Source organism: Hippopotamus amphibius, chromosome 11, assembly GCF_030028045.1.
Source record: "Hippopotamus amphibius kiboko isolate mHipAmp2 chromosome 11, mHipAmp2.hap2, whole genome shotgun sequence".
Lineage (NCBI taxonomy): Eukaryota > Metazoa > Chordata > Mammalia > Artiodactyla > Hippopotamidae > Hippopotamus > Hippopotamus amphibius.
In genome coordinates this window covers 62,753,742-62,778,288 of record NC_080196.1, presented here as the reverse complement: position 1 = coordinate 62,778,288, position 24,547 = coordinate 62,753,742, and the positions used below count along the sequence as shown (strand labels likewise).

The window sequence follows — 24,547 nt, the reverse complement described above, 5'->3', positions numbered from 1 at the left end:
GGTCTTCAGGATAAACCCTGTATCTCTCAGATGATGGAGTTGAAGTCCAGAGAGATTAATTAGCATAACGTTATCAACAAGAACGCCTGACCATCACCGCGTGTGCGCTAATATGTAATCTCATTTCATCCTGACAGCATGGGATCCAGGCTGGATGCTTCTTCCATTTTACAAATGTGTAAACTGAGGCCCAGGAGGCTGGATAATTTGTACTTTTTAAGAATTAGGAAATTCTGGAGGCAACATGAAAGGCAGCTTCTCCCTGGGTCCAAGTCCTGTGAGTTTTCCTTGATGCTGTGCTGTCCTGAAAGCAGAAATCAGCAGAACCATTGATGTACCCTTTCTCGTTTCCTGGGAGCTCATGTGTCTTCTCAAAGCTAAGCATGCCCTGTCCTTTAAGGTGTGTCTCTGTTGTCCTTGTCCGTGAAACCTTCTCTACTTACTCAGGCTCACACCAACCCCACCCTTCTCTGAATTTGGGTATTTGATGAGCTTTATCCCACCCTGCTTGGGCTTCATTGCTCTCTCCAAGCTTCATGCCTCTTGCCTCTGTCACAAAGGCTTAGACAGGCAAGCCATTCAGGAGGGGATGCCCCGTGTGTATGCCTCCTGCATGTCCCCTCCCTAGGCCAGAGGAGGAGCTACTTCTCCCAAGGTCACTGTCAAGGGAGTCCTTGTTACTGACTCATGGTGCCACCCCAGGTCCCTGTGGATAAGGCAGGGTTAGACTGAGTCCACGAGGTGATCAGGACAGCCCAGTAACTGCTAAGCTTGTGGAGTCTGTTTCTGGTTCGTTTCATCTCTGGCTCTGAGATGCCTTGGGAAGACTGTGTGCTTCCACTGGTATTTCATTAGGTGTAAGTCCTGGAGATCATTACAGAACAGATGATTAAAACGACTATTTTTCTTTCTATGGGTAAATTAGGAGTCTGCCAAAAATTTTTAGAAGCTCAAAACCTGCTACTCTGTTAAACCTTTCTTCATTCCTTTGGTTCCTTCTTATCTAAAAAATGGGAGAACGTGGAATGAGGGAGATTGAACATAGGTGTAACTGAGGCCACAAAGGCCCAGCGGGAATAAAGCTACTCCTGTATTGGTGGCTCATGAAAGCTTAGTTTGAAACCTCTAGCATGGGGATCTGGAATTTAAACTTGGATGCTGGTGGGAAGGTTAAGGAATGGGGCAGAAACATGTCCGTCCTTTGTGTGGCATTAGATGGAGGATGAAGGTGCAGAAAGCTTGGCTACATAACGACATGGTGGGAAGGTCCATCAGGAAGAACAACACAAAAGATCCTGTTTTAAGGGCCCTGGCAGGAGGACAGTCCCTCCTCTGAGAGTTACTTTTCAGGCTTGCAAGTGTTAAGAGAAGCCCTTAGGCCTGGTTTATTTTAAAATGTATCTGAGGGACCTTTTTTAGGAGACGGGCTTTCAAGGGTAGAGAGAGGTTAGTAATTTTTCCAAGAAGGCTTTTGAAAATTTGCATTGCAAATACTGCTAACTGTCATCAGGGGACTCAAAACTTTGACACCTTGTTGGAGCTCTTTGTGCTGATTAAATTCCTGTCTCCAGTCTAGAATTGGCAGCTTATTCCCCTTAATTTTCATGCAGTAATCAGTGTTGAAAGAGTATTTCTCTGACAGTTGCCCTTGGGGAAAACTGGGCCTGGGCTTGTTATTTAGGGCGACAGTTAAGTGCAAGAGAACAGCAATAAGTCAGACTCCAAGGTCTCCACTCGGTTCCAAGAATGTCAGCCTTATCAACCTCTTTTCAATATTTACTGCGGGCTTTGGTGCATAATGGAAATTGGGGATTGGCAAATCCATTTCAGAGTTAAAAAGAGTACATTTTAATGGTCTGATTAAAATAAGTTGAAATCTGTTTTTAAGATGAATTAGCTCTTCCCAGGAGATAAGGTTTTGGTGATAATCATGGTTTCTTCCTCTCTGGAGATAACTTTGATTCAGGAACTCTCACCCCAGGTTGTCAGAGCCCGTGCTGTGTTCTACTTAAAGAAAGTGTCCATGATCTTGTGCTTCCATGGCCTCCAGGGGGTGGTGAATGTATCCAACGACACAGCAACATCCGTCTTCACTCCCAGTGGGCACGTCACAGGTCACCCTCCTCCAAAAAGCCAAAAAAACCAAACAACTCTCCCCCTGCGCCCCTCACCCCCCCAAAAAAAAAAACCCCAAACCCAAACCAACCCTCGTGACCACTGATAATGGTTTGTAGCAGAAAATTGCCTTTGTGGGTAAGGTCATTTTTCTTTAATTTTTCATACGTCCAGACTGTTTCTTCTGTACTTTTGGTTAAAATAAATAGGCATTATTTGCAGTGACATTTTCAAACAGTAAAATATCTGACCTAATGGAATGGCTGTAGAATAGGCTTTCCTTCCTACAGCTTTTGTCAGAAGAAAATCGAGAGTGGGAAAATGCAACTGAGTAAGTTTAGAGACCTAATGTCCAGGCATGATAACTGTAGTTAACAATACTCTATCGAATTCAAGTTTGCTAGGAGAGTAGACTTCAGGTGCTCCCATCACGCACACAAACGGCACCTCTGTGAGGAGGTGATATATTAATTAGCTTGACTTAGTCATCATTTCACTGTATATGTGTGTATCACATTATCATGATGCATACTTTAAATATACACAATTTTTATTTTAAAGATATTTTTAAAAGTTCAGGAAAAGAAAATGATAAAGTAAATGGTACATGATGTAAACAGTTAATGGCTCTGGGTAAAATGTATATGGGTAAACACGAGTCCCTTGCATTATTTGTGCAACTTTTTTGTAATTTTGAAGTTGTATCAAAATTAAAAGTTACCACAAGATGCAAAAAAAAAAAAAAAATAGTGGGGAGGTGATGTACAAAGGTAAATGGAAATACTCAGACTTCAGTGGGAGAAATCTTTTGTTTCATGGTGGAACTCTAGGGTCAGATATGCAAGTGGATGCTTAGTTTACAAAGGAAAGCCTTATCCAGGACATAAAAAAGGGCTAGTTTATAGTCAAATGTGTGACATGCCTATAGTTATTTCAGTGCTTTTTAAAAAACCCAACAACATTGCATTAAAAATACTTCGGCCTAAACTGTGTAATGCCCTTAAGAAGGTAATGCAGCTCTGGAATCTCCGAGCCCATTTATAGAGTACATGTGACCTGTAATTTCACTGTAATATCGAGTGAAAGGAAAGAATGGATGAGGGGTTTATTAAAAGACTACTCAGGGCAGCAGTGTTTAAGAGCTCTTTGTTTAAACAGTCAGATGACTCTGCCAGGAAGGAATTACCTTTCAACTTCTTCCATGGCATTTTTGGCATCTTTGGCCAAAGGAAAGGACATGAACAAGCAGGCAAATAACCGACATGGGATTGTTTTCTTGGGGTGGTTGTCTCCGATGTGCAAGAAGTTCTTTTTTTAAAAAAAAATACATCTAGCTCTGGTTTGTAGAATGAATATATATTTTATATGTAGAAAAGCAAGGCACATGTAAGTAATTCAACATTGATAGTCTTAGGATTAAAGCCCTTAATGGAAGCAGAAGGTTCAGAGACACAAGAGCCCAGATGGGGTGGACAGGAAGCTGAAAAGTGGGTGGGAGGCAGGGGATGGGAGGGGCCTTGGGCCGTGTCCCCAGGTGGAGGGAGCCAGAAGGTCTTCCAGCTTTAGCTGATATGGTTAATACTTTAGGTAATTCAGTGGTGACATCTTCCATGGATTAGAAGAAGACTGGGAATCAAGCTGGATCAGCAGTTGCTATAATCCAAGAGAGACAATGGAAGCTGGACCTGAGGCAGTGATGGAGGGAAGAAAAGGTGCATTCGAGGCCTGTTTCAGAGGAAAATGGAGGGAATTAGATGACTCCCTGGAGGTGAAGAATAAGGGAAGAAAAGGAGTTTGGAATAGTAGATTCCAAATTTTTGTGGCTGAGATGTATAGGAAAAAATTTTCATATTTATATAAAATAGAAGAAAAATAGAAATAGCCCTTACCTTAAATGAAATGCACTCTATTTTCTATTCTGTTTTGTTTCCCGAAAAAATACATTGCTGGTCTGGACTCACTAAATTGATTTCATAAACCGCTTGTGGTGTTTGAAAATACAAGTGTTCAGTGAGCACCAGTGTCTAGCCTGGGTGATTGGGGTGTTTTAATAGGTGCCCATAGGGACCCACCTCAGTAGGCAGGGTGGGGGTGTCAAGTGTTAAGGGGGAAGCAGTTAAAATCCACCAGTCCTGCTTCCTGCAAAGCATCTGGGAGTTATCTCTGGTGTATGTTATGGTTCCTTATAGAAGATCCTGCGACTAAAAGGCTTCCAACTTCAAAAAAAGAAAGGAAAATAAGAAAGAAAACAAAAAGGAGGGAGGAAGGGAGAAGAGGAGAAAGGAAGAAGAAACAAAGGATTGAAAACCACATGGTTAGACTGTTAACACAAAGTTCTGAGTAGACCCAGACATAGGACTTCACTCCAGGCCACCTTCCATGTTGCTGCTAGAGTTCTCATTCTAAAAGCAAAGAGGGGGTTTTCCCTGGTGGTACGGTGGTTAAGAATTTGCCTGCCAATGCAGGGGACATGGGTCCGAGCCCTAGTCCAGGAAGATCCCACATGATGCAGAGCAACAAAGCCTGTGTGCCACAACTCCTGAGCCTATGCTCTAGAGCCTGTGAGCCACAACTGTTGAGCCCACATGCCACAACTATTGAAGCTCATGCACCTAGAACCCATGCTCCGCAGCAAGAGAAGCCACCGCACTGAGAAGCCTGCACACCACAACAAAGAGTAGCCCCTGCTCTCCACAACTAGAAGAAGCCCACATGCAGCAATGAAGACCCAATGCAGAGAATAAATAAATAAATAAATAGATAGATAGATAGGTAGATAAAAAATAAATATATAAAAAAAAGCAGAGGGGGGGCAGTTCTGCTTGAGATGGCGTAGGCACACTAGAACCATCTCTCCTAGTAAATGTGACTGTAAATCTGCGAAGAATATGTAAAGCAACTGAGGACTTTGAAGAGTAAATGGTAGTGGACAGATTGGGGAAGAAGACTAGAATTTGAAGATAGCATTGTGATGGTGCTTTTAACATTTTTCTTCTAGTATTTCCTGGTCTGGACTCAAATCAGCCCCAAACCCAAAAGTGGCCATCTGTGTATTCAGAGAGATTTCCAGAAGAGGCTTTCTACTTCTGGCTTGAGTAGGGGGAAAAAGGACTCCAAACACTCAAGAGTGCAAAAGCCCCCCATATTTCTTAGTCTTTTCTCTGTTATCTTGAATGCCTGCCCCCAGGTAACCCCTATGGTAAGAGCAGCTGTGATAATAATGTGAGGCCCAGCAGGGGCCTGCAGCCACCTAAAACTCTGAGGGAAGGAGGCATAAACTTTTGCTTTGATTGAGAGGAGTTGTAGTCACAAGAGGGTTGGGGTGAATTCCATTTGTTTTTTTCCCTCTCTGTTTTCCCACTGCTTGGCCCCAGATGTGAACACAGTCACAAAAAGTAAGTGGCAGAGCAGGATAAATAATGGCCCAGCTCTCTGGTTGAAAGACTAAGAAAGAGAGCCCCAGGGAGCCTAAAGTAAGTATCAGGGATATAATGGAAAAAGAGGAGCTCAGGAAAGTGATCTGCAAATATTTTATGTGCCCCTGGGCTCACCACAAACTACAGGCATGAATCTGATGCTAAACAGTATACCAAAGACTTTGAGAACTAAACAACAAGGTAGACTACTGCCCAGGTTCCAGACTAGCCACTGGGTGGTAGACATGCAGGGCCAATCCAAATGGCACAACAAAGGCTATGAAAACTGAACTGGCTTTGGAACCACAGCTCATAAAAGGCAGGTCAGAACTCGTGGCTTAAAGGGAACAAGGATAATTGCCTGCCTAAACAAAAATGGCAACATTTTCTGTAATATTTAAACAAAATTCAGTGTTATAATTTTCAAAATGTCCAGGACATAAGCCAAAATTAGTTGACATACAATAAACTGGGAAAATTTCCACTTGCATAGGAAAAGGCAAATCAGTAGTCCCCAGTGCCAAGGTGACCTCGATACTGAATTTGTCAAATGCTTTAAAGCAGCTATTATTTAAAAAAAAAAATGGAAGTAAGGATGAACACTATTGAAGTGAATGGAAAGATAGAAAGTCTCAGGAAAGAAATAGAAGATATAAAGAAAAACCAAATGGAAAATTTACAAATGAAGAATACATTGTTCAAAATAAAAATCTAGATGGGCTCAGTAGCCGATTGGAAATGATGGACCTAAATTCACATGTACCAATAATTATATTAAATGTAACTGGCCTAATCACAGTGATTAAAAGACACAGATTATCAGAATGGATACAAAAAATAAGACCCAACTAAACGCTGCCTATAAGAAACCCACCTTAATTATAATGCTATATTTAGTTTAAAAGCAAAAGGATACAGAAATAAATATCATACAAACACTAATCAAAAGAAGGCCGTATTAACATTAGAGAAAGTAGACTCCAGAGTAAAGAAAATAGCAAGGGATAAAAAAGGACATTATAATGATAAAAGAGTCAGTTCATCCAGAAATGGAACACCTACAGAGCTTCAAAATACATGAAGCAAAAACCGATAGAACTGAAATAAGAAACTGAGAATCCTCAGTTGCAGTTGAAAACTTCAGCATTCCTCTTTCAGTAATCAATAGAACTGGTTGACTGAAAATCAGCAAAGCAACAGTAGAACTAAACAGCACCATCAACAAACTAGTTTTAATTGACCTTTTTAGAGTACTCTACCCAACTATAGCAGAATACGTATTCTTTTGAAGTGCATATAAAACATTCACCAAGATAGGTCATATCCTGGGTTATAAAATAACAAATTTAAAAGAATTGAAATCATATGATATATTTTCTGGTCATAATGGAATTAAACTCTAAGTCAGTTACAGAAGGATAACAGGAATATCTCCAAATGCTTGGAAATTAAACAACATGCTTTTAAATAATCCACATGTTGAAGAGGAATTCTCAGATGGAAATGAGAAAATATTTTGAACTAAATTAAAATGAAAAATCAAAATTTGTGAGATGCAGTAGAAGCAATGCATGGAAGGAAATTTATAGTATTACATGTTTCTAGTAGAAAAAGAGAAAATAATCCATAATATAAACACCTGCCTTAAGAATAAAAACAGAGAAATAAACCCAAGCAAGTAGAAGGAAAGAATGATAAAGATAAGGGCAAAAACTAATGAAATTGAAAACAGAGAAATAATAGAATTGATATCAGTGACACAATAATAAGCAGTAATGACGAAGGAATAGAGAAGACACTGACTGCCAACATCTGTAATGACAGAGGGGCTATCATGACAGACTCCACAGGCATTAAGTGAGTTTATAAGAGAACGCTATGTCGAGGTGGGGGGGAGTCAAGGAAGGGAGGGAATACGGGGATATGTGTATAAAAACAAATGATTGAACTTGGTGTACCCCCCAAAAAATAATAAATAAATAAAATTAAAAAAAAAAAAAAAAAAAGAACACTATGAACAGCTCTAAGTACATAAAATTGATCCTTAGATGAAATGGGCAAATTCCTTAAAAACCACAAACTACCAAAATTCACCCAAGATGAAATAGATAACCTGACTTGCCTTATTACTATGTTATTAACTATGACTATTAAAGGAATTTGATTTGCAGTTAACAATCTTCTGAAAAAGGAATCTCCAGGCTCAGATCGTTTCCTGGTAATTCTGCCAAACATTTAAAGACAAAATAAAACCAATTTTACATAATCTCTTCCAGAAAGCAGAAGAGGAGAGAATGCTTCCCAACTCATTTTATGGGACCAGCATTACCATGATATGCAACAAGACAGAAATAGGATGAATAAAGATGCTAAAATGAACAAAGATGCTAAAATCCTCGGCAAAATATCAACAAGTCAAATTCAGCAGTATATAAAAATAATAATGCACCATGGCCAAGAGGGAATGCAAGGCTTGTTCAGTATTTGAAATTCACTCTCTGTAACCCACTACATTATCAGTCTGAAGAAAGACCACTTGATAATATCAATTGATATAGAAAAAGCATTTGACAAAATTCAGCATATATTTATGGTTTTTAAAAAAACCCTTGTAACAAACTAGACATTAGGGGGATCGTCTTCACCTTGATAAAGGGCAATGTACAAAAATCTATAGCTAACATCATAGCTAATGGTGAAATACTTACATGCTTTCCCCCTAATATTGAGAAAAGGCAAAGTTGTCCACTCTTACCACCCCTACTGAAATACTTAACCAGTGCAATACGGCAAGGGGGAATAAAGGGGGTGGGGGTGGGAATATAGGCTGGAAAGGAAGAAATAAAATTGTTCTAGGTCACAGACAGCATTATTGTCTACGTAGAAAACCTCAGAGAATGTACAAAAACATAACCCCCAAACCCCTGGAATTAATAAGTTTAACAAAGTTACAGAATACAAAGTCAAAACAAAAAAATTTTTTGATTTTTTATACACTAAGAATAAATAGTTGGGAATGGAGAAGTTTTAAACATATTTCCAATAGCTCCCCCAAAATATGAAATACTTACAAATTTAGTAAAAATCCATATGCAGAATCTTTAGTTAAAAACTACAAAACACTGATGAAAATAGAGATCTAAATGATGACATAAATAGGATCATGGGTTACAAGACTGAATGTAGTAAAGATGTCATTCTCCCAAAACTTATCTGTAGATTTAATGCATTTCCCGTAATACTTCCTGAAAGCTTTTTTTGCAGATTTAGACAAACTGCTCCTAAAATTTACATGAAAAGGCCAAAGGACAAGAATAGACAAAACATTTTTGAAAAGGAAGAATGACATTGTAGGAGTCGTACTACCTGATTTTAAGACTTCTCATGAAGCTACTGTATTCAGGATAGTGTGGTGCTGGCCAAGGGATAGACAGATAGGTCAATGGAATGGAATGGAGAATCCAGAAATAGACCCATGCAAACATAGACAGTTGATTTTTGGCAAATTTGCGAAAGCAGATGAAGATAGGATAGTCTTTTCAAAAAATGGTATTAGATCCATTGGACATTTGTGTGAAAAAACAGAAGATTAATGTAAACCTCACAATTTATACAAAAATTATCTCAAAATGGAGTATATAGCTAAATATAAAAAGTAAGACAAAAAATGTTTAGAAAAAAATAATTGTGACTTTGAGTTGGGCAGAGGGCTCTCCCCCCTTTGTGTCCTGGAGAGTCTTTCATCGTGCGCATCTGTTCAGTAGATAACTGATGTGACTTGTGACCTACTTGATATGACTAACATTTATGGAGCGCTTACTCTGAGTCAGGCATTGCTCTAACTCAGTCCCTACAACACCCCTGCAAAATAGTTCCTGCAGACTAATGTAGTTAGTTGGTAGGTAATTATACTTCAAAATGCAGGTAATTATACTTCAAAAACAAACAAACAAACAAACTCATAGAAAAAGAGATCCGATTTATGGTTACCAGAGGTGGGGGCTGGGGTGGGGAGAGGAAGAACTGGATGAAGGTAGTCAAAAGATACAAACTTCCACTTACAAGATAAGTAAGTACCAGAGATGTAATTTACAACATGATAAATATAATTAAGAGTGCTGTATGTTACATGTGAAAGTTGTTAAGAGAGTAAATCCTAAGAGTTCTCATCACAAGGAAAAACATTTTTTTCTATTTCTCTAATTTTGTATCTACATGAGATGTTCACTAAACTTTTTGTAATAATTGTTTTCATAATGTATGTAAGTCAAATCATTATGCTGTACACCTTAAACTTATACATACTACATGTCAATTGTATGTCAATAAAACTGGAAAAAAAGAAAAAAAAAAGTTCCTGCAGTCTTACTGTCTTTTTTTTGAGATGAGAGCGCTAAAGCAGAGAAAATTAATAAAAATGCCTCAGGTAAATTCCACGAGCAGCAGAAGCCTTGGTCTCTTTAGACCCTTGCGATTGTTACCCACCACGCTGTTCTCATATTCTCATCCTCCTCATCCTTCTTAGAAATGGAAATCACTACTTTTCGTGGCTCCTGTGACCCAGGCCATCTACTTTCCTTTTTTCTTTTTTTTTTCCTGTGCGAGTTTTATTCACAGGCCCTCATTTAGGTGGGTGGTTTTTTTTGTTTGTTTGTTGTTAAAGCTCTTTATTGGAATATAATTGCTTTACGCTCTTGTGCCAGCTTCTGAGGTACACCAAAGTGAATCAGCTGTATTTATACATATATCCCCACATCCCCTCCCTCCCGCGACTCCCTCCCACCCTCCCTGTCCTGGAAGTCGTGTTGAAGCTTAGTGCAAGGAAAACCCACTTAAATCTATTTAGCGCCATCTTGTGTCTGCAGTGGGTTTTGCAGGAAGGAGTGCTTTGGCTTTAGAGGGCTAGGGTGCAAAAGATCTAGCCCGAAAGCTTTTGATTGTCACAATATTATGACAAACCAGCGTGATCAGAAACTTGAATTCCATGAGACGTGGACTTGCTGATGACTTTCTTCCTCCAAAGTGGGCAGTTAATAGAACCTTGAAGGAAAACAGATCATAGAGAGAAAACTTACAGAAATCTTACTTTGATTCCCTTTTTGTAGCAGTGCCCCAGCTTGCTGGGTTTTCTGCAGTACCAGAGGCCCCTGAGCAGTTAGGGAGGACACTTTCACTCCTGGCTTTTCAGCCTTGTGGGGAGGGTCCCCCAAGGAATGTAACTTCCATAGGCTGAACAGTCTATGTTGTCTCCCCTGTGCCTTTAGGCTGATTTAGAAGATGCTAAAATCTGCCTTGGATTTGCTTCCTCAGTGGTAGAACTTGACTGGGAAGAGGACTGTGGTGCAAACTTCTCTTCCCTGGAGACTTGCCAGTTTGTTTTGGAAGGGAGAGGAGGAAAGAAAAAGGGAAAAGAAAAAACGGGGCAGAATGTGCTGAATTCTCAGAACTCTTCCATGAAGTGGGGGCTGTATCCTTCTGAAGGAGGGAGGGGTATGCTGAGAGGGATGGACTAGTAAAAAAAATTCTAAAAACCGAGGAAAGCACTTAACACTTTACATTATACAATCTCATTTGGTTCTTTTTTGTAATTTGTTTACTTTCTGGTTATAGAAGTAATAGATGCTCAAAATGAAAAACAGGGAAAAACAGAAAAAAGTAGAAAAGAATACATCCAAAGACCATATATCCAATCATAGTGTTTGATGGGTTTTCCTTTCCTTCTATGCTTGAGATTTTAGTATTTTATTGAATTACATAATGGTTATAATTTTCTACTTTTTAATTGTGATATCAGAAACAGTTCACAGGTTAAGACATAGCTTTGGTAAATTGCTGTGTATGCTGAGTTCTAGATCTGATATATATTTAGATTTTAGTTGATATTTTGATGTTATAGATGACACTTCAGTGAGTATCTTTGCTTCACCCTTTTTTTCCCCCTTTAACTTGGGGTTATTTCCTTAGGATAGGTTCCTGAAATCACATTGGCTGGGAAAGAGCTTAGAGAGGACTTGCAGGCTCTGAGTACAGACATGGAGGAGCCTGCCTGCCCTGGCTGGAGGTGGACTCAGCTGCTTGGTAGTGATGGGGTTTGAGGGCACCTTCCTTTACTTTTCAGAGCTTCAGTTTTTCCCTCTGTGAGATGGGAGTAATAATACCTGCCTCACAGCAGGGCTGTTGTTTTAATAACATGTATAAAGTCTCCCCTCAGACCTTGGGACACAGTAGACACTAAATGGTGACTATTTTTAAAACAATTACACCACTAAATACCCCTATTATAGGACTTGTACCACTTTGCCCTGCCACCAGCAGTGTATGAAGTTCCTTGTTTAACCTCTCCAGCAATTGATAACCTAATCATTTCTTTAAAAAAAATCTTTGATGATTCAAGTGAAAATTCCACCTCATTATTGTTTTAATTCGCATTTTCATTATAGTAAGAATGAACAGCTTTGTCTATTGTAAGCCAGCTTGTCGTCTCTTTTATGAAGTGCTTTTAGCTTTTTCCTATTGACACTTAGTATTTTCTTATCAACTTGTATGAACTGTTCATACAATAAATCATTTAAGCCTTTATCATATTCGCTGTCATATATCATTTATCTAGTGTTATATTTATATCAAACTTTGATTTTCTTCGTGTGTTACATACTTATTAAGATGAGAAAGTGGTTATAATTGTGATCTCTTCAATACAAATTCTGTAGATGAATTTTTTATTGGGTCTATAATATTCCTTGCAAATAATGACAGTATTATGTGTTCATTTCTAACCATCCTACTTTTAATTATTTTTCATGTCTTGTTAAGTTTGCTTGAAACTCTGTAGCATGGTATTAAATAATCGTGGGATTAGTGGGCAGAATTTTAAAATTATTTCTGATTTTAATAGGAGTATCTCCAATGTTTCACCACCAAATAGAACATGAAACTTTTATTTCCAAGATATACTGTTATTTCCAGAAATGTACTGTTTACTGTGTCAAGGGTATGTTCAATTAATTGTTTCAGATTTTCAGTTTTTACATATTTAGGAGCATATGTTTTCTCAGAATGATTATGTGGTTTTGTTATTTGATCTTTTGTTGGATAGTATAATAATGAGTTTTCTAACAGAGCATATTTGTATGCTTGAAATTAGTGTATCCTCACTATTTTGTGTTTTGCTCTTTTCAATCATCCCCATTTCATCTGGACTGTGACCTACATATAAAGTTGTGTGTATGTGTGTGTGTAAAGCATAAAAGATAGTTTGTAAGAAAATATATCATCATGTTGAGAATGATTCTTTAAATTATGAGATTGTGAATTATTTTCACCTCATGCCTCCTATTTTCAGTTTTCTAAAATGAGATATCTTACTATTACCAGAAAAAAGCATTGCCTAAAAATGTTGATGCCATGCCAGTTAATTATGGCTGAAATAAGGTTTAGGAGGTCAGACCTGATTCAAGGAAACCAATTTATTTAGCGTATGTAACTTCTGTTTATTCATTTTCCAGAATCCAAATTATTTTGATACCAAGGGAACTGAAAAAATAGAGTTAATATTTGTTTTTAAAAAATTAAGAACGTGGCTTTTTGTTTGTGAATAATGATAATATGTGGTGACTGTATTTTTCTTAACTAAGAATTTAGGACTTGGTATTGATAAATTTTTTTTTCATGATTAAAAATTTTTTTTTATTGTGTAAAAGTCACATAATAGAAACCATACTATTTTAACCATTTTTAACTGCACAGTTCAGTGGCACTAAGTACATTCACATTGTTGTGCAGCTCTCACCATCATCCATCCATCTCCTGAATTTTTCACCTTCCTAAACTGAAACTCTGTCCCTGTTAAACAGTAACTACCCATTCCCTCTCCCCATCCTATCCCCTTTTTTCATGATTTCTGACATTTTAAAACCTGAAAGTATTTTAAAAGGATAACAAACAATGTTTAAATACATATTTATCCCCTATCTTAAGAGTTCAAATTGTGTTGGCTCAGAATGGTCCCATGGCATCTGGGAGCTGCCTGCCCGTAGGCTGGGGCACTCAGATGAGTTGCTTTTAGAAACTTCAGGCACCCTCTCGGCCTCAGCGGGAGGCCACGACCCAGACGCCATCTCATGGATATCTCTGCCCCGTCTGGGACTACGTACAGATATAGAAACATAAAACATGCTTTTATGCATCAAGGCACAGAGAAACAGCAATCACTGGATTTGGTGCCTTAATTGCATCTTCCAGACACCAGGAATAGCCCTTGTTTCTTCTGGAGGGTCAACACTTTCTGCAATGAGATGACACTAATTTCGGAGCTCAGGAATTCTCTGCAGATATGGTACTTAACATACAGTTTACTTAAAGTGTGACCATCTCACTTGACTTTATGATCCTTGGGGGTTATATTTATGTATAGAACCATAACATCTCCTGGCTTCTTTTCCTCTTTTCTTCTGTAGCTTTGGGCCAGATCATGCTGTATGTGGACGGGATGAACGGAGTAGTAAACCACAGTGAAACCGTTCAGTGGCTGTACACGCGCGTCGGATCAAGGGTGAGAGAAGCTTGTGATCGAACATCTTATTCAGTTTGCATGTTACACGCCTCTCTTTTTACCCTGTTACCCTCTCTAGGATGGTTTTGCAGAAAGAAGTCCTATTCAGCTTTGTTCCTGCCCTGTCATAGTACAAATAAGGACTACTATTTTAGAGATTAAAAAAAAAATTCAAATTGCAAAGAGCTTATGAATTTTTAATGTATTTTTATTTTTTCCTTTTAAGTGTTAACCAAATGCTTTTGGCACCTCTGCTTTTTAATGTTTAATTAAGACATTATGCCGTGGATGTAGTATTAATATTATCTGCTACATTTCATGTTTCATATGTTCAGTTACTTACGTACGTACTTATATGTTATAGATATATATATGCCTATTCCTATATATAGATGAAAGAATTTGAGATTGCCTTTCAACTCTCCCATGTTATAAAAGTGACCAACCTTTGTTAACAATTTAGGCACTCAGCACCACAGTAGGTGCTCTTCAAGCATTATCGCCTTTAATCCACGTGAGACCACTCTAAGGTAAATAATGTTATCCCCATGTTGTAGTTGAGGAAATAGTGCTGGGTTATGAGAATCTAATTTTCCCCATGGATCTTGGCCCGTGTCTGCCCGCCCATACCTTGGCTGTGAGTCGCCACACTCTGGGGGTGCTGCCTCAAGAAGGAAGATCCACCCTGTCAGCCAAGGGGTGCTGGAAGCTGAGCGAGATTCTGGTGTGGTCTTCTCTGGGTTCTCAGGGGCCATGAGGGACCTGGCTTGGGGAGGGGGGAGGGCAGGGATTTGGAGGGAGTAAGAAGGGATCCTGTCCTGAGCAAATGCCACTGAACCCAGGCTGGAGTGTGGTCAGCCTGTGGGGTGAGATCACGTGATCACCTTGGTGGAGATCGCGGTGACTAGAGTAGGCGACGGGGCCAGGCAGGGAGGGCATCGAGGGCCTGGGTGGGGAATTTCAGCCTGATGTAGACAGGTCACAGAATCAGCATAGCTTCCTGGGGGTCCCTGCAGAGCCTGTGGTCATCTCAGGTTTCCCCATCCCTATGTTCACTGCCACCACCACTTTGGTGAGCCTGCCAAGGCTGGTGGGCACCAGCACTGTGCTCTTGGCAATGAGTCACATCCTTTGGCCTTGCCTCTCAAAGTACCTGCTTCCCGAGGACCCTGCTGTATTTCAGGAGCACTCAGCCTTGATTTGACTTTGTGACCAGAATAGATCTAGCTGAGGCTGTTATCTTCCTTCCAGACTTCCCTTAGTCCTGGCGATGGTGCCCTCGTGTGGGTGGGAGGGCCGTTCCCCTCGGATGGCTTCGGTGTGCAGTGCCCACCGGGTCCCAGGTCCTCTGTTGACCCTTACGTCTTCCTCCCCATCTTCCTTTTCCCAATATTACCGATGGTAGGATCCCCCGCCACCCCCGCATTTTATAACAGAAACAGCCATGGTTTCTCTTAGGAGACCGAAAATCTTTTCTTTTTTTCTTAAATTTGGCTCTGTTTTCTGTGGAAACTGGATATGGCTCTGTTTACAAGCTGCTGTAGGTGACCTTACAAGCTGAGTGGAATGCTAGGCCTACTAGGCTGATTTAGCCAGGCTGGGGGAAGATGTATATCTCATATCCTGTTTCGATGTTTTCTGATTTTTTCTTTCTTCTGCTGGGAGCCTTCCCTAACCTTCATGTTCATGTGGAAGCTGCTCCCTCCCCTGGGCTCTCTGCATGGTCTCGAGTACCCCAAAAGCTAGGGAGATAAGAGATTTTGCAATAAAAACTGACTTTATTATGGTCATCGTAAAATGCTAACAACTAGCCCTATTTCCAGAAGGGAATAAAACCTAGCAGCTATGCCTGCGGTAGGAAAAGTGACAGCCTTTTAGTTCATCACCACAAAGGGAATAGAGGGAGGGCAAGATCCCGGTGGTGGAGAAGGAGGCGAGAGAAGATGGGAAAGACACAAGGAAGGGAAGAGAGAGGGGGGAAAGGGTGCGAGGAGAGACCATGGGCTAGGAAGAGAACGAGGAGATGAGAAAAAGGAGATGGGCCCTAACAGAAGTGCCTCTGTCCACTGAGTAGACGGGAGGAAGGTCAGAGCCTTCAGTGTTGCAGCAGCATCCTCTCAGTTTTTCTTTGGAATCATTCTGCAAGGAAAATAAACACCGCGAAAGGGATACACAGGAACATCATTATTGACTTCTAAATAACATCGAGAAATCCTAAAATTAAAAGTCTTCAAGAATTTTTAGCATACACAGTGTTTGGGACCTTGGGCGTCTCTCCTCGGGGCCTCTTTCTAAGGCGGGGTGTTTGCCTCCTCTGCAGCCACTTGGGGCATCAGCATCAGGTCAGTGCCCGTTTCATTCTCCATCTTTCATTTTCCCGAAAGAAGGTCCACAATAGTCTCCATCTCCCGTGTTCAACACAAGGCCAGTCACGATGAGGAAAAGAAAACAGAGCCTTGGAGCTTATGGTGTTGTGAGAAGGGGATCGTGGGTGACACTCGAAGCTCGTGTCCACTCTGTAATGTCAGATGTAGGTCTCGCCTGACCTGCAGGGGGTGCTTGGTTCCAGGCTAGTGGCTGAAAGTCAGTGATGTCAGCAGCCACCAAGTTTACCTTCAGTGCAGTTCTAATGAGCTCACTTGTCTTTACAAAACCAGTGTGGTGGCCTCAGCACTCCCCCACAACCCCGTGACGAGATAGTAAGGAATCTGCAAGGATGAGTGGATACACCAACATGAAACCCTGAGGTTTTGCCAAGGAAGCCTTCACTCCTGCCCTTCAGGGTTCAGGTTGGGTGATACAGCCACAGAGGTTTTCCCAGTTCAAATTAAATTAAGAAATCAGGAAAGCCAGGAGTCCTAGGGTTTTCTTTCTTTCTTTTTCTTTTAAAGATCTCTTTTATTATTTATTTTATTTTATTTTTGGCTGCGTTGGTTATTTGTTGCTGCGCACGGGCTTTCTCTGGTTGTGGTGAGCAGGGGCTGCTCTCCATTGCAGTGCATGGGTTTCTCATTGTAGTTGCTTCTCTTGTTGCAAACCACGGGCTCTAGGCATGTAGGCTTCAGTAGTTGTGGCTTGAGGGCTTTAGAGTGCAGTCTCAGTCATTGTGGCACACAGGCTTAGTTGCTGCACTGCATGTGGGATCTTCCCTGCCCAGGGATCGAACCCATGTACCCTGCATTGGCAGGCAGATTCCTAACCACGGCGCCACCAGGGAAGCTCCAGGGTTTTCTTTTGATAAAGAGATTTCTTGGGACCTAAAGAACAGGAACCACGAGGTCCTGTTGTTTTCACCTTAAACAGCACAGAGTTGATAATGGAATCCAGGGTTAGAGAAACCTTGCCATTCTATTTTCATAATTCTTCATTTTTCTTCCATGAAAGGCAACAAGATGTGAGTCTGCCAGAGGGTCATTAAGCAATAATGGCAGATATTTGAGTCTCATAGCCAAGGAGAAAATGATACATTTGCAGCCAAATAATTACTTTTTAAAAGAAAGAGAAAGTGTTTCCAGTAACATGTTTCTTTCTATTTACAAAAATCCATCTTTAAAATTCCCAGTGGAGGTAAGAGGCAGATGCTCACCCCATGACTTTTCACACAGCATGGATTTTTTTCCTCTTTGTGTTTGTGGAAGTCTCATTGACTGGGGTAAGGTGACTCAGCTCATACAGCATAGCCTTCCATCATCACAGAGGCCGTCTCTCTGTCTCCATACGGATCCCCTTCTGGCCGTTGGGGAGGCCCCAGGGGTTGTCCACCTCCTTGTGGGTTTCACAACTTCAGCGTGAAATCTGCCTTCTCTGTGTTGCTGTCGCTGAGTCTTTCTGTCACCCCTACTGAAGCTCATGCCTCCAGTGTACCCAAGGTTGCTGGTCACAGATCTCCAGACTTCCTGCATACGGTGTGGGGATAGCACTGCGTCCCCACTCCCACGTAGCCCAGTTGCTAAAGCTGAACTATGGGGAATTGGGCCACAGGCCCCCTTCACACACAAACTCTCTTCCATTCCTTAGAGAGCCATGCGCGCTCTTCTCCTCTCCCCCTCCCCCCACACACCCAGGGATGGGGGTTGGGGGGGAGGGGACCACTCAAAGTTTCTCGTTAGGACACTAAGATGATGAGAAGTAACATGTGGTGTGTAAGATGGAGTTGGTGTGGGGGAGAAATTGACAGGAATGGGAAGCCTTGGGGCTAGCATGGTATCAAAGCTCTGAGGTGGAGAGACCTGGCTAAGAATTATAGCAGAAACAGAACGATGAAAATATGGAGATGTTTTGCAGAATAGCTTGCTAGGATTGGGTCCCTGCATGTAGAAAAAATCAGGAATCAAAGATAGGGTCATAATTTGAATCTGGGCAGCTAGAAATACAGCGTTGCCTCCGACAGGAGTAGAAAAATTGGAAATTGCGGTTCATTACCAGGAAAGCTTTGACGTACTTGTTGTGAGATGGAGCACACAAGCAGGAGAGCTAAGCAGATGTGTGCACATGCCAGGTGCACCAGGAAGTGCTGGCTGGTTGTGGGGGAAAGGAGGTTCCATGACCAAATGTCACTGCCAGTCATTGGCATGTCACTGCCAGTGTGATCCACTGAGATGACCCACATGTGGGTGAGATCTGAAGCGCTTTTCATTTTTAACTTTTTTTTGATTAATTAAACTTTTTATTTTGAGATAATTGTAGATTTACATACAATTGTTAGAAATAATCCATAGAGATCCTATGTAATCTTTACTCAGTTTTCTCCAAAGGTAACATCTTGCACTCTGTATTACAATATCATAAACCAGGAGATTGAGATTATGGTACAGTCAAGAGACAGAATATATCCATCACGAGCAGGAGCCCTAATATCACTTCCCTCCTATTCCCACCCCCACCTAAATCCCTGGCAAACATTAATCTGTTCTTCACTGCTCTACTTTAGTGATTTCAACAATGTTATATAAATGGTAGCATTCACAGCCTGTAACCTTTTGGAGCTGGTTTTTTTTCACTCAGCATAATTATCTGGAGATTCATTGAAGCGATTTTGAGTTACGTAATATAGAACAGAATCCTAGCCTTGAAGAGATGGCAAAGTCTTGTTCAAGATGTTCCTGACATTCATCCATCACATTCCTGATACTTCGGCAGAGAGAGTGCCATTTCCCTCCACCAGCCATTGCCGGACACTGGAATTGGGGGAAGGCCTTCCGTATTGGGACCCACCTCTGCCTCTCTGTCATTAACCAAACGCTGTGTGCTGCTTTCTGGAACAACACGCACTCACTTCCCCGTGGAAGCTCTTTGAGTATTTAAAGACAGTTATTGTGTCATCCTGTCCAAGCTGAACTCGATGGTTTCCACAGATAGTCCTTGGAGAATCTGCAATTCCTCATCATACGGGTTACTAATTTTTCTGTCTATCCAGTACAAAGAATAGTAACATGGTAGGCTCCTGGGATACAAAGTCACCCTTCCACAAATCCTACCTCTGATTTCAGCAGCAGCAGCCCTGGGTGCTGGCTCAAATAAAACTGAGAATTTGGGACTTCCCTGGTGGTCCAATGGTAAAGAATCCACCTTGCAATGCAGGTGACACCGGTTTGATCCCTGGTCAGGGAACTAAGATCCCACATGCCGCGGGGCAACTAAGCCTGCGTGTGGCAACTAGAGAGCCCACGTGCCGCCAACTACAGAGCCCATGTGCTCTAGAGCCTGTTCACCACAACTAGAGAGAAAAACTTGCACACCACAACTAGAGAGAGGCCCTTGTGTTGCAACAAAAAGTGCGCGTGCCACAATGAAATATCCCGCATGCCACAACTAAGATCCCATGTGCTGCAACTAAGATCCAACGCAGCAAAAAGTAAATAAGTAAAAGACATCATGCATAAAGATGCTTGATATGTTTAAAAAAGAAAACTGATAATTCACGAAATCCCCGAGGTTTGTTTTTGTTTTTGTTTTCGCTTCACTGTGTTTGCCAGTTTCTTCCATTCTGCATCTCTGTGATTGTTTCACACCTAAATGCAGAGCTTTGTATTTTTCCCTTTGATTTCAGGCCAGAGTTCCAGCCTCAAGATAATTTTGAATTTTGCTTTGGCCATTCCTCATGTTAACGCTTAATCCTAGTTTTATTTCACATAAAGTTAATAAGCAGAGCTTCTGTGTTATTGACCAAAATGTCGACAAAGGCAAGGAATGTGTAAGTCAGTGCAGCCTGCAGGTCGGCACTGGTCAGTTAGGGCAGTGGGGCCATTTTAGTGTGGTTGATGGGCAGGCACCCAAGTCTGTGATCATCTAGCCTCGTTTCTTCATTGAGTTCACCAGGTAGGCTGCACCTGGTGGTGAGGGTGGAGCTTTAGGGTCAGAAACACCTGTGTGATCCTTTGAGTGGACTTTTTTTTCTATAAAATGGAGATAATAATCTGTGAAATGAGTATAATAAGAGAGAAGAATATGTAGAACAGTGAGCATTGTGCCTGCACCTCAGTGCTCAGTGTTGTGAGCTGACAACTCTTTTCCCACTAGTCCACCAACCTCCCACCTCCTATTAAAAAAAAAGAAGATGAACTCAGCGTGCCAGGACCTGCTCAGCTGGAAACTGCTGGTCCCAGGTGTTTCCCTCTCTTTCCTAAATGCTCATGACACATTCATCCAGAAATCCTCTGGAGCGTATTCCAGGGATCCATAGTGGGTTTAGAAAGTATAGGATATAATTCTTCATCTTTAATCCTTTACCAAAAATTAGGACAGTTAACTGTTTATAGACTTTGTGCACCTCTATTGTTCTCTCCCTGTTGTCTTAAGGATTACTTATCCTAACTTTGATTGAGGTGCCTGTATTATAAATTCTCAGGGCATCAAATATCGTGCTTAGTAATTCTTAATGGTATTATGAAGGATTCTTTTATTTTTTTCATTTTTTATTTTTAAAATTATTTATTTATTGGCTGTGTTGGGTCTTGGTTGCTGCGCGGGGGCTTTCTCTAGTTTGGGTGAGCAGGGGCTACTCTTTGTTGAGGTGCACAGGCTTCTCATTGTGGTGGCTTCTCTTGTTGCAGAGCATAGGCTCTAGGCACATGGGCTTCAGTAGTTTTGGCACGTGGGCTTAATAGTTGTGGCTCATGGGCTCTAGAGCACAGGCTCAGTAGTTGTGGCACACAGGCTTAGTTGCTCTGCGGCGTGTGGGATCTTCCTGGACCAGGGCTCGAACCCATGTCCCCTGCATTGGCAGGCGGATTCTTAACCACTGCACCACCAGGGAAGTCCCAGGATTCTTTTAATTAGCACGTCTAAATGTGAAAAGTGAAACAGTTTCCATTTTGATAAGTGTGATTATCTGAACTCCTTTTTCTAATGGAGCATCGGTTATACGATTGTTTGAGGTACAGAATTTCCCAGGGTTTTTAATCTATGTGTGTTTGGATCTTCATGTTAGAAAACAGAGATTGTATACTTTTGATAGAATCATTTTACCTTCAACAGAATGCTCGCTAAGATGTTTTTGCATCTGGTTTCTGTTCAGGAAAGGAAAGCTTTAGGCTTTAAGATGTTTCTAGTGACTGACATAAAAAAATGTGTCTTGCAAGGGTAAAACTCCTATTCACTCTTCTTTCTTCTGTGTTTCATTTGGGCAGTTTCTATTGACATCATCAAGGAAACTGATTCTGTGCTCAGCTGTGTTGTCTACCTGATGAAGTTCTGAACACATTCTTCATTTCCTTTAATGTTTTTTTCTTCCAGTATTTACATTTGACTCTTTTTTTAATATATAAAGTTATTTATTTATTGCCTGCGTTGGGTCTCTGTTTCCGCTCCTGGGCTTTCTCTTTGTTGCAGTGTGCAGGCTTCTTATTGCAGTGGCTTCTCTTGTTGTGGAGCACAGGCTCTAGAGCGCAGGCTCAGTAGTTGTGGCACACAGGCTTAGTTGCTCCGAAGCATGTGGGATCTTCCCAGACCAGGGCTCGAACCCGTGTCCCTTGCATTGGCAGGCAGATTCTTAACCACTGCACCACCAGGGAAGTCCCCATTTGACTCTTATAGTTTCCCTTTGCTGGAATTTATCTTCTGTTCATGCATGTTGTATACCTTTTCTACTAGTCTTTAACATATTAACCATTGTGAATTTTATAGTTCCAATATTGAGTCAAATCTGATTCTGGTTCTGTTGATGGCTTTGTTTCTTGACAGCAGGGGTGGGGAGTTGGGCCTTTCCTGCTTTTTTTATACATCTTATAATTTTTGGTTGAAAGCTTGGTATCGTGTATAGGACAGTACAGACTGAGGTAGGTAGTATTTATGCATATAAATGGGCAAGTGTCTAATGCTAGGCTCCTAGAGAGGTATCAGTCTTCTCTGGAGGGGAGCAGGGTGTGGGTTTTGCTGTTGCTGTGGCATCTTCTTGTACCACCATTTCCAGGCTCCTTTAAGTATTGTGCTTGAGGTGAGGGCTAGTTGGCCAGACGGTTTTTCTCAATGTTCCTTTTTCACTGTGAGCTTTAGGCTTTAGACCTCTTCTACATGTCTGAGGCTCAGAGGGGGGTCTCTCTCGGAGCTCCTGCCCCTCCCCTAGTGGTAACCTGCAGTGGCCTAGTGCTTCCCGGACTGGGCTTTCTCTGTTGTCTTTGTTTTCCACGTTGGTCTTCAGCAAGGTCAGTGTGCCTGGGTGTCTTGGGGTGGGGCTGTGTCAGTGATCCTGAAGCTCCCTCAGCAGTGGGAGGCCTCTGGAGGTCTATACTGAGGATGGCTCCCTGCCCCTGCCCCAGCAGCACAGAGTCTTATTCTTGTCCCTTCTCCTACACCACCAGTGCATCAGGGGCAACAAGATTAACTGCCTTTCTCTATGGCTTATGGCTTTTGTCTCATAGAGGAGAAGGCTCTGGGTGTGGCTTCCTGCCTGTCCAGTGGTGTGGTGGCTGCTTCTCTCCTCCTATGGCGTGGTTGCTGTTGTTCTGGTTATCTGGCCGTTCACCGCCTGGCCTGTACCAGGGGAGACTTTCTTAGGTCTCTACCCCTGCCCCCATCTTTCCCGATCTTCCTCGTGGTGCCACGGGGCTCATTGGAGAGAGCCTGTGAGCGGATGCTGAGTCCCTTTGTGGCTATAGTTCCCAGGGTTCCATACTCTCGTGGTAGTCTCTGCTTGGCCATTTGTTAAAACTATGATCTGCGTTTTACTTACTGCTCGATATGGTGGCTCCATCTTCCTTCTCTCCTGTATCTTAGATGGGCCACTGCTGTGTCCCACCTTTTCTCAGTGGAAGGAAAACTGTCCCTTTTTAGATTTCATGCTAATACTTGGTTGCCCTGAAATCCCAGTTCTCCAATGGGCTCAAGAAAAGTTGATTTTAATGATTATTTGGCCTTTTCTTATTGTTAGGTTTGGAGAAATGCTCTTTGCTGCTTTTTAGTAGAAGTCAGAGGTTCAAGTTTGTATATTTAAAAGCACATTAAATAAAATACCATAAGATCTACTCAGCCAGTGAATTCTATCAGATTTTTATGTTTAGTCTTTCCAAATTGCTTGAATTAATATGTATTTTATTAATAGAAATTTAGATTAAAACTAACTTTATGATGCATTTAATAATGGGGTGAAGAAAAACAGCTAGTTTATTGGTGTAATATGAAATCTTGATATTAAAAATAATCTTAAAAAATAAAGTAAAAATCATCTGAAATGCTGCTACAAATATATAAAGATTTTTAACTTTGTACATTGCCTTCTAATTTTTCTTTGAAATTTTCTTACATAATTAACTCTAAATAGATTAAAAGCATCTCCTGTGTTATTATGGTATTTCAAAAACATAACATTTAATGACTTTGTAATTAATATTTAGTTAGATGAATGTACTATAATTCATTTGATTTTTCTCATATTGTAAAATCAAATTGTTTTCGATTATGTGCTATATTTAAAGAGCTTCTTTGTTTCTTCATGAAAACATATTTTGTGAATGAGGTTGTGTTTCAATTTTTTCCATGTTTATCAACATTTCATTAGGTAAGATTTTTTAAAATTCTGCCAGTTGTAATGGCGGGTTCAAGTAACATTTGTGTCAGAGATATTGTGGGTACAAGGAGCCACCCTCCCCTTTACAGGTGTTGCTCTCCTGCTGGTTATTTGACTCTGTACACCCAGAAAACTAATTCTCACTGATTTGATCTCTTGGATGCCCCATATGAGGGTAATCTCAATGGAAGGAAAAAAAAAAAAAAAAACCCAGCAAGTGTTACTAGTCATTGTTTGGGAGGAGGGAGAGACCAGAGGTTCAAGCCAGACCTTAAAGAAACCAGCAGGCTGAGGGGACCCCGTGGTCCAGGGTGGGTCCCCAGCGCCAAGGCTGCAGCAGCAGTTTCTTCAGTCCTCCCTGAGATGCTCGGCTTCAGGGAGCTGGTTTGTGGTAGGAACCGCAGCTCCCCAGAGGCTTATTGATAAACCAGGACAGCAGCTTACTAATTTACGAAGACGAGC

The 24,547-nt window shown here is 41.2% G+C and overlaps 1 protein-coding gene across 4 annotated transcripts in view; it reads left to right on the top strand.

Moving 5' to 3' along the window:
* FHOD3 (formin homology 2 domain containing 3) overlaps positions 1–24,547 on the top strand; it is a 475,552-nt gene that overhangs the window by 259,646 nt on the left and 191,359 nt on the right. For all 4 annotated transcript variants that reach the window (XM_057698544.1, XM_057698543.1, XM_057698545.1 and 1 more), the window contains exon 6: positions 13,988–14,082. In XM_057698544.1, coding sequence (XP_057554527.1) covers positions 13,988–14,082 — 95 coding nt within the window. The remainder of the gene's footprint in view (positions 1–13,987; positions 14,083–24,547) is intronic.